Source organism: Leuresthes tenuis, unplaced genomic scaffold, assembly GCF_036924035.1.
Source record: "Leuresthes tenuis unplaced genomic scaffold, fLeuTen1.0.hap1 SCAF_7, whole genome shotgun sequence".
Classification (NCBI taxonomy): Eukaryota; Metazoa; Chordata; class Actinopteri; order Atheriniformes; family Atherinopsidae; genus Leuresthes; species Leuresthes tenuis.
The window spans coordinates 36417005-36434420 of record NW_027325361.1 but is presented as its reverse complement, the minus strand read 5'-3'; the positions used below and the strand labels follow the sequence as shown (position 1 = coordinate 36434420).

Below are 17416 nucleotides of genomic sequence, written 5' to 3'. Positions count from 1 at the left end.
TGGTGACCAAGCCTGGGTTTACAGCCTTAATTAATACACTGGATAAGCGGTACAGTATGCCATCTCGAACATATTTTAGCCAGGTTGCTATACTGGAGCTGTATAAAAAATGCAAGCAAGAAGTGACTGCAGAGCTGAAAACAGGTAACTTTGTCTTCTATAGCAAAAATATGTATTCTCTATATTTGTTGAAAAAGACAAGGAACTTAAAAAATAATCACTTATTAAATCGCAAGTAGTCATCAGAAGATGGGTACACTGTGCTCATAAAGGGATGGACAGGGTCAGCAACAATACTCAGGTAGGCTGCTGTATTTAAACAATGCTCAACTGGTGCTAAGGGGCCCAAAGTGTGCCAAGAACACACACCCCCCCCACACACACACACCATTACACCACCACCACCACCAGCAGCCTGAACCATTGATACAAGGCAGGATGGAGCCATGCTTTCTCTGTTGTTTACGCCAAATTCTGACCCGACCATCTGAATGTTGCAGCTGAAATTGTCAGACCAGGCAGTGTTTTTCCAGTCTTCTTTGGTCCAGTTCTGGTGAGCCTATGTGAATCATAGTCTCAGTTTCCTGTTGTTAGCTGACAGCAGTGGCACCCGCTGTGGTGTCCTGCTGCTGAAGCCCATCTTCTTCAAGGTTCCACATGTTGTGTGTTCAGAGATGGTATTCTGCATTGTTTGGTTGGAATGAGTGCTTATTTGAGTTCATGTTGCCTTCCTGTCACCTGGAACCAGTCTGCCCATTCTCCTCTGACCTCTCACATCAACAAGGCATTTTCACTGGATATTTTCTCTTTTTCAGACCATTCTCTGTAAACGCAGAGATGGTTGTGGGTGAAAATGCCAGCAGATCAGCTGTTTCTGACATACTCAGACCAACCCGTCTGGCACCAACTACCATGCCACGTTCAAAGTCACTTAAATCCCCTTTCTTCCCCATTCTGATGCTCGGTTTGAACTTCAACATGTTGTCTGTCGCATGGCCACAACTCAATGCATTTGGGCATTTAGGCATGTAGCCTAAATGTCAACCTCTACATGCCTAAATGCATGTTGTGCAATGTTGTGGCCATGCGATTGGCTGATTAGCTATTTGTGTTAAAAAAAAAAAAGCAATTGAACAGGTATACCTAATAAAGTGGCCGGTGAGTGTAGTTTATTTTATTTATTTTTCATAAATGGAAACCACACAACGTGTGAGTCTGAGAACTGGGTTAAAGTTATGGAAATATATTCGGAAAGATGTATACAAACCCTGTTTACACTGAGGGGTATATTTTTAGATTGGGAGCGAGCCCTTCAACAGGGCAATGCTGTTTAATGTGGGATTCCTGGAGGCCATGAAGGACTTGGACTGGGACTGCTTGATTTTCCACGATGTTGACCATATTCCTGAGAATGACCGAAACTACTACGGCTGTGGTCAGATGCCACGCCACTTTGCTGCCAAACTGGACAAATACATGTACATGTGAGTGTGTTTAAAATTTGTCATATAGGTAAGAAATGTCTTAAGAAAAGTTTGCTGGACTTACAGTCTTAAAATGGGATCTTGATTTCATTGCACAGGTCTCTTATCCTAATGCAATTACATAATGCACTTAAGAATTTTCAAGGATGCACTTTATATTTTGACACACAGTCAACAATCCCATTCTTAGAGTTTATTATTTGATTTTTGTTTTGTCTTTCAGTCTTCCATACACCGAGTTCTTTGGTGGTGTGAGTGGACTTACTGTGGAGCAGTTCCAAAAGATTAATGGCTTTCCCAATGCATTCTGGGGTTGGGGAGGAGAGGATGATGATTTATGGAACAGGTAAGTCTTCTTTTTTTTCTTGTATGTTGGTTTGAATAGTAACTGAGGAAGGGCCTGATTTTGTTGTGACATGAAGATGTGTGACAGACATAACCTAATACCATCATACAACAGGACAGTCAATGAAACTTAGCTTTTTGACTAACTTGGATAAATTTATATTTAATGTATTTCCTATTTGTTTAATGTACATGTTCTCATTTTTAAATAATTAATACATTCAAACAATCCCACTTTGCACCCAGTGGAATTCGGGTGTTATTCAATGCACCACGTAAAAGGCCTGGAAATGCAAATCTTTATCAAATTGTATTAAATTCAATACTCTACAAAGACACAATATTTAATGTTGAAACTGATAAACTTGATTTTTTTTTTGGCAAATTTTCCATTTCTTATACCGTCAATCCGTCAGTCGGGTAGCAGGTGGGCTGGAGCCTATCCCAGCAGTCATTGGGCGAAAGGCGGGGTACACCCTGGACAGGTCGCCAGTCCATCACAGGGCCACATAGAGACAAACGAGACAAACAACCATGCACGCTCACACTCACTTCTACGGACAATTTAGAGTCACCAATTAACCTGACATGCATGTTTTTGGACGGTGGGAGGAAGCTGGAGTACCCGGAGAGAACCCACGCATACACGGGGAGAACATGCGAACTTCACACAGAAAGGCCCAAGGCAGGGATCGAACCTGGAACCCTCTTGCTGTGAGGTGACGGTGCTAACCACCACACAACCGTGCAGCCCTTATTTTAATTTTAACTCATTTTGAATTTGATGCTTGCAATACTTTCCAAAGAAGTTGGAACAGGGTAGGAAAGTTGAGGACTGCTAAAAAAACACCAGGAGCCTCATGTACAAAGACTTGCGTGGATTTCCTTCTGAAACATGGCCTACGCTCAAACCAAAATGCTCTCCAACGTACAAAAATATCCGGATGTATCAATGTGTGCACACGCATGAATCCAAGCACATTTCCTTTGTACATCCCAATCAAAGTGGAATTGAGCGCACATATTGGAGTACCCGACACTCCCTGTTCACGCAAATACCTGTATTTGTGTAACTCACAACAAACGTGTTCATACAGTAACCTATAGTGCAGAAGTGCGCCGGGGAAAAGGTAAGGCTGATTGAGACATTTCACACAGAGACGATCAGAGGCTTGTTAGAAAGATCTTAAGCTGTTGTTTAAGCAGCAAAAAACAGCAAGTTACTAACTTTAACCACCAACTATGATGCTGTGAAGACGGGATAGAAATTGGGGGCGCACATGCTCAATGCATCCCACGGGGAATAATATTAGGACAATTACACGAATAAAGTTACTCACCAAGAAGCCACCCATCGTGCACAGTGCCAGTTTGTAGTCTGTTCCCAACAATTCTGTTACTGAATGTATGAATCGTGCGTTGAACCAGGCCACCCCCACAAAGCATTTGCGCATCACATACGATCTGTACATTGATGGAATGAAAATGTTTCCTGTTGATATACAAATTCATCATGTGATGGGCTTTTATAACACTGTGTGTGCAGTTGATAGCTTACATTAGGAAAACCAACTCTCGCTTCAAATTGCACTTCAATGTTGGCCTGTTCAACTGCATTGTGGGAATTTGATATACCTGCTGAGATGCAGATAATCCCGTCCCACTCGGCTGGCATGGCTCGGCTCAGGGTCAACTGGCACAGTCCCAATCGGTTGGCCAGCTCCCTCTGAATGCCCCGGTTGCTTAAACCCCAGTGTGCACATCACTGTGGCACAAGCACCCCATGGCTCCTCGCTGTGTTGCGCTTCAACGCCGGCCGCAGCTCTGCACACAGTTCCAGGAGGATTACCCTCAAAACGGCTGATGAGCCAGTTGTCATCATGTGCCAGCAAATCCTCTGTCTCTGAACACACGCTCTCTTCCAATTGCACCATTTACAATGTCTTCCAATACAGCCATTGTTTTTAATGGTATGCATTGCAACACTTTGCGCATGCTTTTATATCCACTTGTGTAATTGCAGACACATGGGTGTGTTAATTGTTCATCAGTGTTAAATGTTCATGTTTCAAATGTGCACATCAGTCAGTGTGAGGACAAATTGTGTTCACATTTATTTATTATAACAGTTTCCCAACATCACCTCTAAGTGTCGCCAAAGAAGTGCATATGACAGCCCTGAAGTTGGCGTGAGGCACCGCACATTTCCACAGTCATTTCGCTCTTGATGCATCTGATCGTTGTTGTGACACAGTTTGTGTTTTTTATGTCACAGTTTATGTTCTTGCCATGTTTCTCCCCTCACGTTAGTCTCACTCATGTCACCTGTTTCATTGTCATCGGCTGCACGTCATCACTAATCACTCCCTCCACAGCATTTAGTCTCCTGGTTTCCTTTCACTCATTGCAGAATCCTCACCAACCCTTCATGTTGCTTTCACAGAAGATAAGTCTGGTTTCCTGCCTCATAGCCTTGTTAATTTAATCATAGCCATAGTCATAGTCTTGCCACAGTTATGTTTGTTTGTTAACCATAGTCTTGTCTCGTTTTTTCATAGTCTGGCTCCATAGCCAGTGTCTTGTTTTGTTTATCAACGTTTAAGTATTTTTGAATCCGGCTCTGCCGCACTCATGGAATAAACCTTTTTGAAAATAAAAGAACTGCATCTGGGTCCTACCTCCTCCATCGTTCCTGACACTTTGTACATGAGGCCCCTGGTTGGAACATTCCACAAGTGAACAGGTCAATTGGAAACAGGTGAGCAGGTGAATGAAATGATTTGGTACAAAAGAAGCATTCCCGAAAGTCATTCACAAGCAAGGATGGGGCAAGGTTCACCACTGTGTGAGCAAATAGTTTAAGAACGTTTCTCAACATACAAATCTTGAATATTCCGCACCAAGCTGGCTGTAAGTTGTAGTGAAAATGTATTGTTTTTGTGATTTATACTGAGCTTTTTTTTTCTGCAAATAAGTGTTTTTTTTTAGAGTTTTTCTGCGCTGGTTTGGAAGCTGAGACACGTAAATGGATTCTCCTTCAATTTTTGACACTTTTAAACATCTATTATGATGATTTGCCATGCCAACTCAATAGTGGTTTACCAACAGGAGTGGTTCATTGAGCTTTCCAAATGCAGAGAAATAGAGACTAACTCCCGAACAGTTTGAAAAGGACATGTTTTGGATGTCGGGCTGGAGCAAGTGGAAGAAGACATATTGACTAATCCCTTAATATTGATGGAAAATATGAGAATGCTTGCAGACAAAATGGATGAACTTGGAGCACTCAGGAGGACAGAATATTGAGAATGCGGTATTATGTGTTTCACTGAAACATGGCTGCATGAGTATATTCCGGTCTCAAATGCGTCTCTCCCAGGCTTTAAGACAATGTGAACCGACAGAGACATTAGGAGCAGTGGCAAAAACAAAGGTGTAGGAGCAGCTAATTGACCTTTCCAAATGCCTGAAATTAGACAGCAAATCCCTGACAATTTGAAGGATGCGGGCTGAAGCAACACAGAGAAACAGGCAAAGGAAGTACAGACAAGGTCTTCTCTTAGTACTGATGAGGAATGTCAACCTGCTTGCAAACAAAATGGATGTGCTTTGAGCGCTCAGAAGGACATAGAAAGAATATAAAGAATGCAGTATTATGTGTTTGACTAAGACATGGCCACACGAGCATATATTGGACTCCCAATGCCTTTCGCTTTAAGACGGTGTGAGCTGACAGAGATGTTAGGAGAAGCAGCAAAAGTGAAGGTGGAGGTATAGCTGCTTGTTAACAGCATAGGGTGTAATCCTGGACATGTCACTGTGAAGGAGGGGATCTGGGCACTGGACATTGAACTGTTAGCTTTAAGTTTACGTCTATATTATTTAACAGGCGTTCACCTGTGTCATTCTGGTAGCGCTTTATATATTACCAGCAGTCGCTGCCGACACACTCTGTGACATCATCACCTCAGTCTTTGTCAGGCTACAAACACATCCCAACACATTCATAGTAATTTGTTGAGATTTTAGCCACATCTTCCTCTCAACACGTCTTCCAATCAATTACTCCATCGGAGAAAACAAAAAGTTGGATTTATTCTTTACTTAAGTCAAAGATGTGTATAGCTCCTCTGTCCTGCCTCCACTGGGAAAATCTGGTTCTCCTCACCCCCAACTGTACACCCATTGTTAAGCAGCAACCTGTCACTGTAAGAACTTTTAAAATTTTTCTCAGGATGCTGTAGATGATCTGTGGGGATGCTTTGAATCCAATGCTGTCGTGTGACGGATGACATCAACTTTTGTGTGGAGACTTCTGTCCAGTAACGAACCCTGGATCACCAGTGACCTGAAAAGGCTGCTGAACTTTTAAAAAAAAGCCCTCAAGGAGGGAGACAGGGAGTTACTGAGGACTGTTAAAAAATAGTTGAAAAAGAAGATAACAGAGAGCAAAGTATACAGAAAAAAGCTGTAAAGCAAGTTCCAGAAAAATAACATGAGAGATGTGTGGTCAGGGATAAAAAAGATGACTGGTTTCAAGGTGAAAGAGGATCCGACTGATGGAAGCCTGGACAGAGCCAATGAGCTGAACATGTATTTCAATAGGTTCAGCTCAGATCAACACTCAGCATGCTCCTCCCCTGCCTCCTGCAACACAGACCTCACAACCTACCTGTACCCACATCCTCCCTGTCACATCTCCATAAAGTCACACTCCACCTTAGTCATGGAACTTAGCACAGCCTCACCAACATCTCCCCCCACATCAGGACTCACTGAAACCCTCTCTACCTCCCCTCCTGCCTCTTTGTCTCCAGCAGTCAGGTGAAGAAGCAGCTGGAATGCCTGACTCAAAACAAAGCTGCAGGTCCAGATGGTGTCAGCACCAGGGTCCCGAAGATCTGTGTAGAACAGTTATGTGGGATTCTATAGCAACTCCTCAACCTTAGCCTGAGCCAGGAAAAGTTCCAGAGCTGTGGAAGACATCCTGCATGTTCCAGTACCTAAAAAATCTCATGCATCTGCCCTCAATGACTACAGACCAGTTTCCCTGACATCACATGTCATGAAAGTCCTGGAGAGACTTATTGGCTCACCTTAATAAGCAAATGAAAATCTGTCAGGACCCACTACAGTTTACTTATTATTCTGGGGTTGGTGTTTTAGATGCTATCATCTACTTGTTTCGGCATTTCCTTTCACAAAGCAGACAGCACAGTGAGGATTGTGTTCTTTGATTTCTCCAGTGCTTTTAATACAATACAGCCTGCAATTTTATGTAAGAAGCTGCAGAAAACACGGGTGGCTGCCCCCACAATCACCTGGATTACTGACTACCTTACAAACAGACCACAGTTTGTGAGACTGAAGGGTTGTGTGTCTGAGAAGGTGGTCAGCAGCACAGGAGCACCATAGTGGACTGCACTCTCACAGTTTCTCTTCACTCTGTACACCTCAGACTGCCAGTACAACTCGGAGTCCTGTCATTTCCAGAAAGACTGTGATGACTCTGCAGTTGTTGGTTGTATCAATCAGTGCGGTTACATGCGGGCAATCGGATCGGATTAATGGCTAAATTACAATAAGATTGAGTTATTCAGCTCATGTAACAAGCTTAATCTGACAAGAAATCGGATCGGATCGAATTAAGACCCCGGGATAATTTGATCCGATTGCCCACTTAATGTGCCTGGAGACAACAGTGGATCGGATCAGGCGTTCTGCGCATGCTCGAGACTTTTTCCCGCAATCATCACCTGGAAGTCGAAGGAGACGATATTACTGTTGTTGTCGCCGCCATCAGAAAGAAACAAACAACGCGATGGAGAATGCGCCGTTGTGCATCGTCTGTGCCATAACCAGCTCATCACAGATGTAGAGGGACGCGGCTTCTTCTTGCTCTTCGTTCACCATCTTTCTCGAATGCCTGAGTATTGTTGTTGGTGGTGAAGAAGTCAACAGGAAGTGGCTCTATTAGCGATAGTTGAAATGGGTACAGCGCCACCTATCTACTGTGGTATTGCATGCTTTGTGCCAGTGATTCCATTCATTCACCGCCATATATCCAAGGATAATTACCCTCAGATAAGGAGCATAATCCAACTATAGCTATAATCCAGTTAATCTCATCATGTAAACCCACTGGGTGATGGACAACAGGCTGAGTACAGGGAACTGGTCAGTCACTTTGTGGCATGGTGTGAGAACAATCACTTTGCCTTAAACTCAAACAAAACAAAAGCGATGATTATGAATTTTAGGAGGATCAGGAGTAAGCCAAATGCTGTCTCCATCTAAGGTAAAGATTTGGAGGTGGTTAAGGAATACAGATACCTGGGAGTTCACCTGGACAGCAGACTGGATTTGAAAAGCAACATTGAGGCTGTCTTCAAGAAGGGACATAACAGCTACTGTAGAGTACAATCTGCTTTGCAGCTATTTGTTGGGGCAGCAGCATCGGAGCCAGAGACTCAAAGAAGATCAAACAAAGGCTGGTTCTGTGCTGAGGACTGTTCTGGAGCCCCTGAAACTGACTGTTAAAAGACGAATGTTGCACAAGTTGGTTCATATAAAGAACAACACTGACCATCGTCTTCATAACATAGTTTGAGGCTTCTTTAGGTCAGATGTAAAAAAGAAAGATACAGGCCCTTCTTGCCAGTAGCAATAAGTGTTTATAATAACAGCTTGTAATGATTACATTAAAAAAAGAAAATTTACTGCAACTGTATCATTTTCTTTTGGGATAAATGATAATAAAAATAAATAAATAATAATAGTTCTTTTCATTTCTATTCAATTGCAAGGAATTAAGGGATGTTATCATCTACAGTCCATTTTTTATATTCAGAAGATACAGAGACTCGGGTAGGCAAGGCCTAAAACCAACATTGAATGCCTGTGACATTCGATCCCTCACTGCAATAAAAACTGACATCATTCTGTCAAGGATCTTACCACGTGGACTTGGGAACACTACGGAAAGCCATTGCCAGTTAACACTGGGGTGGACTGATGCAAAGTGGAAAAGTGTGCTGTGGTCTGATGAGGCCTCATTTCAAATTGGATTTGGAAATCATGGATGTGGTGGCCTCCAAGCTGAAGAGGAAAAGGACCATAGTCCTTTAGATTGTTATCAGCGCAAAGTTCAAAAGCCAGAATTTGTGATAGAATGGGCTTGTGTTCGTGCCCATAGCGTGGCTTACTCGTGTTACAGCGGCTGATCTCGCATACAGCGGTGATGGTGATCTCATTTTCCTCAAGCTTGAGTTGTACCGTGTGTTACGATTGTACAATTAAACACTCATCAACAAGTGATATTTTCAGCTGCTTCTATCCTCTGGTATTTTTATGTAAACATAGCATGCTAATATGAATTTTTATGACGATAAGACAAGTTGTGAGAAAAATGTCACTGTTTAAGGAACTCCGTGATATACCTCATTATCTGCTGTCTGCGGCAAATATCAAGCGCACACCACACCAACAACTCTTGTCAGTCACCAGTCGGGTTTCCATTCAGCAAGCAAATTTGAAACAATCTTTTTGAAAGCTGCAAAAAACGAGCGTGAACACGAGGGTTGTGGCCGAAAAAGTCAAAACACTGTCAATCAGTCAGAGAAGCATATGACACCACCTTAATTAGACTGAAAGCTGATATCAAGGAGATAAGCCATCAGAATCAGCAGTAAGTAGAGAAAAACATCAGCAGCAGCATATATATGCTCAAGTTATTCACAGCATCATCTCAAGCAAATCCTCAACAAACACTCAATTGATAAGTGACCCGTCTGTGTCAGTATTCACAGCAGATGGCAGTTATATCTACTAGTCGTCACCAACTAGATTTAGCAATTTTAAGTCTTTTTCAGACCCCTCCAGCAACTTTTTTCCCCTTACAACATACACACACCCGCAGTCAACTCTTTGAGCAGCAAAATGAACAGAGAAAATGAGCAGCACGACAGCTGGCAGCAACATGTAAGTGAGAGGAAAATAAAGGCATTCTGTTGCTTCTAATGTTTACATGCACAACCTTTCTACTTAATTTAATTAATATTTATCTGCAGGCTTAAAAACTGCTAATAGTATCAATATATTACTCCACTGGTGCAACTCTCTGGTCACTGGCTGGTTTTAAATACACCATAAAAACAAACTTTGACTTGTTATGACTGATTTAATGCAGCTGTGTTTAAATTTCTCTTTAAGAAAACTATTGTTTGATACCTGACTCCCGTAGCATATTTTATTGCTTTTTGTTAATATCCTAATACTCACTTTAACCCTTTCTGTAAAGCACTTTGCTGTTCAGTTATGAGATAAATGCTGTAATCTCTGAGGAATATGATCTCTGTTCCTTTAAGTTTAGGGAAGTTAGTCAATCAGATGTAGAAATGAGTTCTAAAGGTAGTGAAACTGGAGGGTTTGTTAATCTGTTTCCATATTTAAGATAACAACACCCTTTGAAATGAGCACATCTAGAGTGTGTCCTCTGCTGTGGGGGGGGACTCAGTCACACACTGAGTTAGACCAAACATTTCAAGGAAAGCAGTGAGTTCTTTAGCTTGCTGATTATGGGCTACATCTATGTGCACCTTCAAGTCCCCTGTTATGACTAAACAGTCAAAAGCAGTGCACACAACTGAAAGTGATTCAGCAAAAATCATCAATAAAACAATTCTGTGGTGATACAAAGTATAAAAGATTGTTTTATTTATTTTTTTTTTTTTCACTCTTTAAGAAAGCTGTTAAATCTTAATACACAAACTTGTACGAATGTCTAGTTTTAAACCTTGTGTTTTTAACTAGATTTACTTTGTACATTACTTTTGTCTTCCCCTTCTCTAGGACTGGGCAATGTTACCATGTTCAAATTTCCCTCAAACGTAAATTTATTTTCCCATCTGTCTAGGTATTTAATATTTTCTGGGTTTTTCTAAAACATGATTTTAGCACTCCCACTTAACTCCCGGTTAACTTTGAAACAGGTATTTCCCATACTGTCCTCTCGCAGCTAATCAATTTCCAGAGGAGTTAATCTGAGTACAAGTCAGTGACACACTACTTCTGTCTTTACCATCAGCAACAACAGTACGGCAACCAGACTCCAGTGTTTGCTGTTTCACCACCACTTCATCTCACTCTGAACTAGTCTGTGAAACATTACTCCTGTCGTTACCAGCAACACACCACCAGCAGCTGTTTCACCACCACTTCATCTCACTCTGAACTAGTCAGTGAAACATTACTCCCGTCGTTACCAGCAACGCACCACCAGCAGCTGTTTCACCACCACTTCATCTCACTCTGAACTAGTCACTGAAACATTACTCCTGTCGTTACCAGCAACGCACCACCAGCAGCTGTTTCACCACCACTTCATCTCACTCTGAACTAGTCAGTGAAACATTACTCCTGTCGTTACCAGCAACACACCACCAGCAGCTGTTTCACCACCACTTCATCTCACTCTGAACTAGTCTGTGAAACATTACTCCTGTCGTTACCAGCAACACACCACCAGCAGCTGTTTCACCACCACTTCATCTCACTCTGAACTAGTCAGTGAAACATTACTCCCGTCGTTACCAGCAACGCACCACCAGCAGCTGTTTCACCACCACTTCATCTCACTCTGAACTAGTCTGTGAAACATTACTCCTGTCGTTACCAGCAACACACCACCAGCAGCTGTTTCACCACCACTTCATCTCACTCTGAACTAGTCACTGAAACATTACTCCCGTCGTTACCAGCAACACACCACCAGCAGCTGTTTCACCACCACTTCATCTCACTCTGAACTAGTCACTGAAACATTACTCCTGTCGTTACCAGCAACGCACCACCAGCAGCTGTTTCACCACCACTTCATCTCACTCTGAACTAGTCACTGAAACATTACTCCTGTCGTTACCAGCAACGCACCACCAGCAGCTGTTTCACCACCACTTCATCTCACTCTGAACTAGTCACTGAAACATTACTCCTGTCGTTACCAGCAACGCACCACCAGCAGCTGTTTCACCACCACTTCATCTCACTCTGAACTAGTCACTGAAACATTACTCCTGTTGTTACCAGCAACACACCACCAGCAGCTGTTTCACCACCACTTCATCTCACTCTGAACTAGTCACTGAAACATTACTCCTGTCGTTACCAGCAACGCACCACCAGCAGCTGTTTCACCACCACTTCATCTCACTCTGAACTAGTCAGTGAAACATTACTCCTGTCGTTACCAGCAACGCACCACCAGCAGCTGTTTCACCACCACTTCATCTCACTCTGAACTAGTCACTGAAACATTACTCCCGTCGTTACCAGCAACGCACCACCAGCAGCTGTTTCACCACCACTTCATCTCACTCTGAACTAGTCAGTGAAACATTACTCCTGTCGTTACCAGCAACGCACCACCAGCAGCTGTTTCACCACCACTTCATCTCACTCTGAACTAGTCTGTGAAACATTACTCCTGTCGTTACCAGCAACACACCACCAGCAGCTGTTTCACCACCACTTCATCTCACTCTGAACTAGTCAGTGAAACATTACTCCCGTCGTTACCAGCAACGCACCACCAGCAGCTGTTTCACCACCACTTCATCTCACTCTGAACTAGTCACTGAAACATTACTCCTGTCGTTACCAGCAACGCACCACCAGCAGCTGTTTCACCACCACTTCATCTCACTCTGAACTAGTCAGTGAAACATTACTCCCGTCGTTACCAGCAACGCACCACCAGCAGCTGTTTCACCACCACTTCATCTCACTCTGAACTAGTCACTGAAACATTACTCCCGTCGTTACCAGCAACGCACCACCAGCAGCTGTTTCACCACCACTTCATCTCACTCTGAACTAGTCAGTGAAACATTACTCCTGTCGTTACCAGCAACGCACCACCAGCAGCTGTTTCACCACCACTTCATCTCACTCTGAACTAGTCTGTGAAACATTACTCCTGTCGTTACCAGCAACACACCACCAGCAGCTGTTTCACCACCACTTCATCTCACTCTGAACTAGTCAGTGAAACATTACTCCCGTCGTTACCAGCAACGCACCACCAGCAGCTGTTTCACCACCACTTCATCTCACTCTGAACTAGTCTGTGAAACATTACTCCTGTCGTTACCAGCAACGCACCACCAGCAGCTGTTTCACCACCACTTCATCTCACTCTGAACTAGTCACTGAAACATTACTCCTGTCGTTACCAGCAACACACCACCAGCAGCTGTTTCACCACCACTTCATCTCACTCTGAACTAGTCTGTGAAACATTACTCCTGTCGTTACCAGCAACGCACCACCAGCAGCTGTTTCACCACCACTTCATCTCACTCTGAACTAGTCACTGAAACATTACTCCTGTCGTTACCAGCAACACACCACCAGCAGCTGTTTCACCACCACTTCATCTCACTCTGAACTAGTCAGTGAAACATTACTCCTGTCGTTACCAGCAACGCACCACCAGCAGCTGTTTCACCACCACTTCATCTCACTCTGAACTAGTCAGTGAAACATTACTCCTGTCGTTACCAGCAACGCACCACCAGCAGCTGTTTCACCACCACTTCATCTCACTCTGAACTAGTCTGTGAAACATTACTCCTGTCGTTACCAGCAACACACCACCAGCAGCTGTTTCACCACCACTTCATCTCACTCTGAACTAGTCAGTGAAACATTACTCCCGTCGTTACCAGCAACGCACCACCAGCAGCTGTTTCACCACCACTTCATCTCACTCTGAACTAGTCTGTGAAACATTACTCCTGTCGTTACCAGCAACGCACCACCAGCAGCTGTTTCACCACCACTTCATCTCACTCTGAACTAGTCACTGAAACATTACTCCTGTCGTTACCAGCAACACACCACCAGCAGCTGTTTCACCACCACTTCATCTCACTCTGAACTAGTCAGTGAAACATTACTCCCGTCGTTACCAGCAACGCACCACCAGCAGCTGTTTCACCACCACTTCATCTCACTCTGAACTAGTCAGTGAAACATTACTCCCGTCGTTACCAGCAACGCACCACCAGCAGCTGTTTCACCACCACTTCATCTCACTCTGAACTAGTCTGTGAAACATTACTCCTGTCGTTACCAGCAACACACCACCAGCAGCTGTTTCACCACCACTTCATCTCACTCTGAACTAGTCACTGAAACATTACTCCCGTCGTTACCAGCAACACACCACCAGCAGCTGTTTCACCACCACTTCATCTCACTCTGAACTAGTCACTGAAACATTACTCCTGTCGTTACCAGCAACGCACCACCAGCAGCTGTTTCACCACCACTTCATCTCACTCTGAACTAGTCACTGAAACATTACTCCCGTCGTTACCAGCAACACACCACCAGCAGCTGTTTCACCACCACTTCATCTCACTCTGAAGTAGTCACTGAAACATTACTCCTGTCGTTACCAGCAACGCACCACCAGCAGCTGTTTCACCACCACTTCATCTCACTCTGAACTAGTCAGTGAAACATTACTCCTGTCGTTACCAGCAACGCACCACCAGCAGCTGTTTCACCACCACTTCATCTCACTCTGAACTAGTCAGTGAAACATTACTCCTGTCGTTACCAGCAACGCACCACCAGCAGCTGTTTCACCACCACTTCATCTCACTCTGAACTAGTCACTGAAACATTACTCCTGTCGTTACCAGCAACGCACCACCAGCAGCTGTTTCACCACCACTTCATCTCACTCTGAACTAGTCACTGAAACATTACTCCTGTCGTTACCAGCAACGCACCACCAGCAGCTGTTTCACCACCACTTCATCTCACTCTGAACTAGTCACTGAAACATTACTCCTGTCGTTACCAGCAACGCACCACCAGCAGCTGTTTCACCACCACTTCATCTCACTCTGAACTAGTCACTGAAACATTACTCCTGTCGTTACCAGCAACGCACCACCAGCAGCTGTTTCACCACCACTTCATCTCACTCTGAACTAGTCACTGAAACATTACTCCCGTCGTTACCAGCAACACACCACCAGCAGCTGTTTCACCACCACTTCATCTCACTCTGAACTAGTCAGTGAAACATTACTCCCGTCGTTACCAGCAACGCACCACCAGCAGCTGTTTCACCACCACTTCATCTCACTCTGAACTAGTCAGTGAAACATTACTCCCGTCGTTACCAGCAACGCACCACCAGCAGCTGTTTCACCACCACTTCATCTCACTCTGAACTAGTCAGTGAAACATTACTCCTGTCGTTACCAGCAACGCACCACCAGCAGCTGTTTCACCACCACTTCATCTCACTCTGAACTAGTCAGTGAAACATTACTCCTGTCGTTACCAGCAACGCACCACCAGCAGCTGTTTCACCACCACTTCATCTCACTCTGAACTAGTCACTGAAACATTACTCCTGTCGTTACCAGCAACGCACCACCAGCAGCTGTTTCACCACCACTTCATCTCACTCTGAACTAGTCACTGAAACATTACTCCTGTCGTTACCAGCAACGCACCACCAGCAGCTGTTTCACCACCACTTCATCTCACTCTGAACTAGTCACTGAAACATTACTCCTGTCGTTACCAGCAACGCACCACCAGCAGCTGTTTCACCACCACTTCATCTCACTCTGAACTAGTCACTGAAACATTACTCCTGTCGTTACCAGCAACGCACCACCAGCAGCTGTTTCACCACCACTTCATCTCACTCTGAACTAGTCACTGAAACATTACTCCTGTCGTTACCAGCAACGCACCACCAGCAGCTGTTTCACCACCACTTCATCTCACTCTGAACTAGTCACTGAAACATTACTCCCGTCGTTACCAGCAACACACCACCAGCAGCTGTTTCACCACCACTTCATCTCACTCTGAACTAGTCAGTGAAACATTACTCCCGTCGTTACCAGCAACGCACCACCAGCAGCTGTTTCACCACCACTTCATCTCACTCTGAACTAGTCAGTGAAACATTACTCCTGTCGTTACCAGCAACGCACCACCAGCAGCTGTTTCACCACCACTTCATCTCACTCTGAACTAGTCAGTGAAACATTACTCCTGTCGTTACCAGCAACGCACCACCAGCAGCTGTTTCACCACCACTTCATCTCACTCTGAACTAGTCACTGAAACATTACTCCTGTCGTTACCAGCAACGCACCACCAGCAGCTGTTTCACCACCACTTCATCTCACTCTGAACTAGTCACTGAAACATTATTCCTGTCGTTACCAGCAACGCACCACCAGCAGCTGTTTCACACTTTATACATACACAGCAAACATATCAACAACACTGCAGCAAACAAACAAACTGGATTTACTTATTGCGATCTCCTATCACAAACTTGCTTAAGAAAGATTCCACTTATAATATGCGGCGCAGAGTTATTTATTCCTGTAGTCTTCTCACACAGACTATGGACTCACTCACTTTACTGACTTCTTTTATGTTACTTATCATGGGTTAATCCTACACAACTATACAGTTTTTAGTTAAAGGCTACGCCTTTTGATACTAAGCTGCACTCGAAATAGCAACGTTTTTCCTTTAAAAAAAAAAAAATAGCAATGCCCCTACTTACATGTATCATATCACAGGTTCCTCATCGCAATCTTATACAGTTTAGTTAAAGGCTGCTTTGCTACTAAGCTGCACTTGCAAAAATTCACTATTATTTGCAAACGTCTTAATTAAATGAAGTTCAAACTGAATTGGTCAGTGATACATTACTCGTGTCTTTTCACAAACAATAGTACAGCTAAACTGCACAGTCTGCAGCAGCTGTTTCACCACTTCAACAATTTAACCTTATTGGTCTAACAGTTGTTAGTTAAATAATCACAAATTTTTGCCTAATATATGTTTTTGCCTTAATAATCACACTATTTTTCGCCAACAATAGTAATACAAAGGGATCCTTACCATAAATCCACTGGTAAGTCCAACAACCAAGAATCCAGCGAGTGTGGCCACTGATTCAAAAATAAAGATCCCGTCACCTTTCCTCCAGCCAGTGGCAGCCAGCCTCCATCAGGTGGTGGAAAGAATGTTGGGATCCGGCTCGAAGGACAACTTATGTCAGAAAAATTCTCTAAAAATTAGGCTCAGAGTCACTGGATACGATTAACACAAAACATTTATTTCTTGCAAGAAAGAGACAAGTCCGCACAACCTGTCGGGAAGCTGGCTCAGAGTTGTCTACCTAAGAAAATGGAGCTATTGCTATTTATATTATTTATGTTTGCTGGCCACACAATGTTATGGGAAAAGGACATTACTCGCCATTCAATGTTATGGGAAAACGAGTTCAGGTGGAAATGTTATCACACATTCAGTTCAGACAGTCAAAAACAATTTCACTAGCTACACTGTGTTATGAGAACCAAAAGGTAGGAGGAAGCCTGCCCCCTTCACATAAACGTTTATTCTTGCAGCTTTTCTCATGGTATAACTCCATGATTTTTCTAACATAATGCAAGTTATAAGTGAAAACATTAACATTTGTACTTTGACATATTCTGTGGACAAGGCTGTATAGTATGATTTAATAA

At 43.6% G+C, this 17416-nt stretch overlaps 2 protein-coding genes across 4 annotated transcripts in view; one reads left to right on the top strand and one right to left on the bottom strand.

Annotated features, from left to right (window-relative positions):
• Window positions 1–17416, bottom strand: part of cpt2 (carnitine palmitoyltransferase 2) — a 397454-nt gene that overhangs the window by 95493 nt on the left and 284545 nt on the right. The gene's annotated exons all lie outside the window — the stretch shown is intronic.
• The window catches only part of b4galt6 (UDP-Gal:betaGlcNAc beta 1,4- galactosyltransferase, polypeptide 6), a 68868-nt gene that overhangs the window by 35581 nt on the left and 15871 nt on the right, over window positions 1–17416 (top strand). For all 3 annotated transcript variants that reach the window (XM_072390263.1, XM_072390261.1, XM_072390262.1), the window contains 2 exons: window positions 1297–1484; window positions 1708–1830. In XM_072390263.1, coding sequence (XP_072246364.1) covers window positions 1297–1484; window positions 1708–1830 — 311 coding nt within the window. The remainder of the gene's footprint in view (window positions 1–1296; window positions 1485–1707; window positions 1831–17416) is intronic.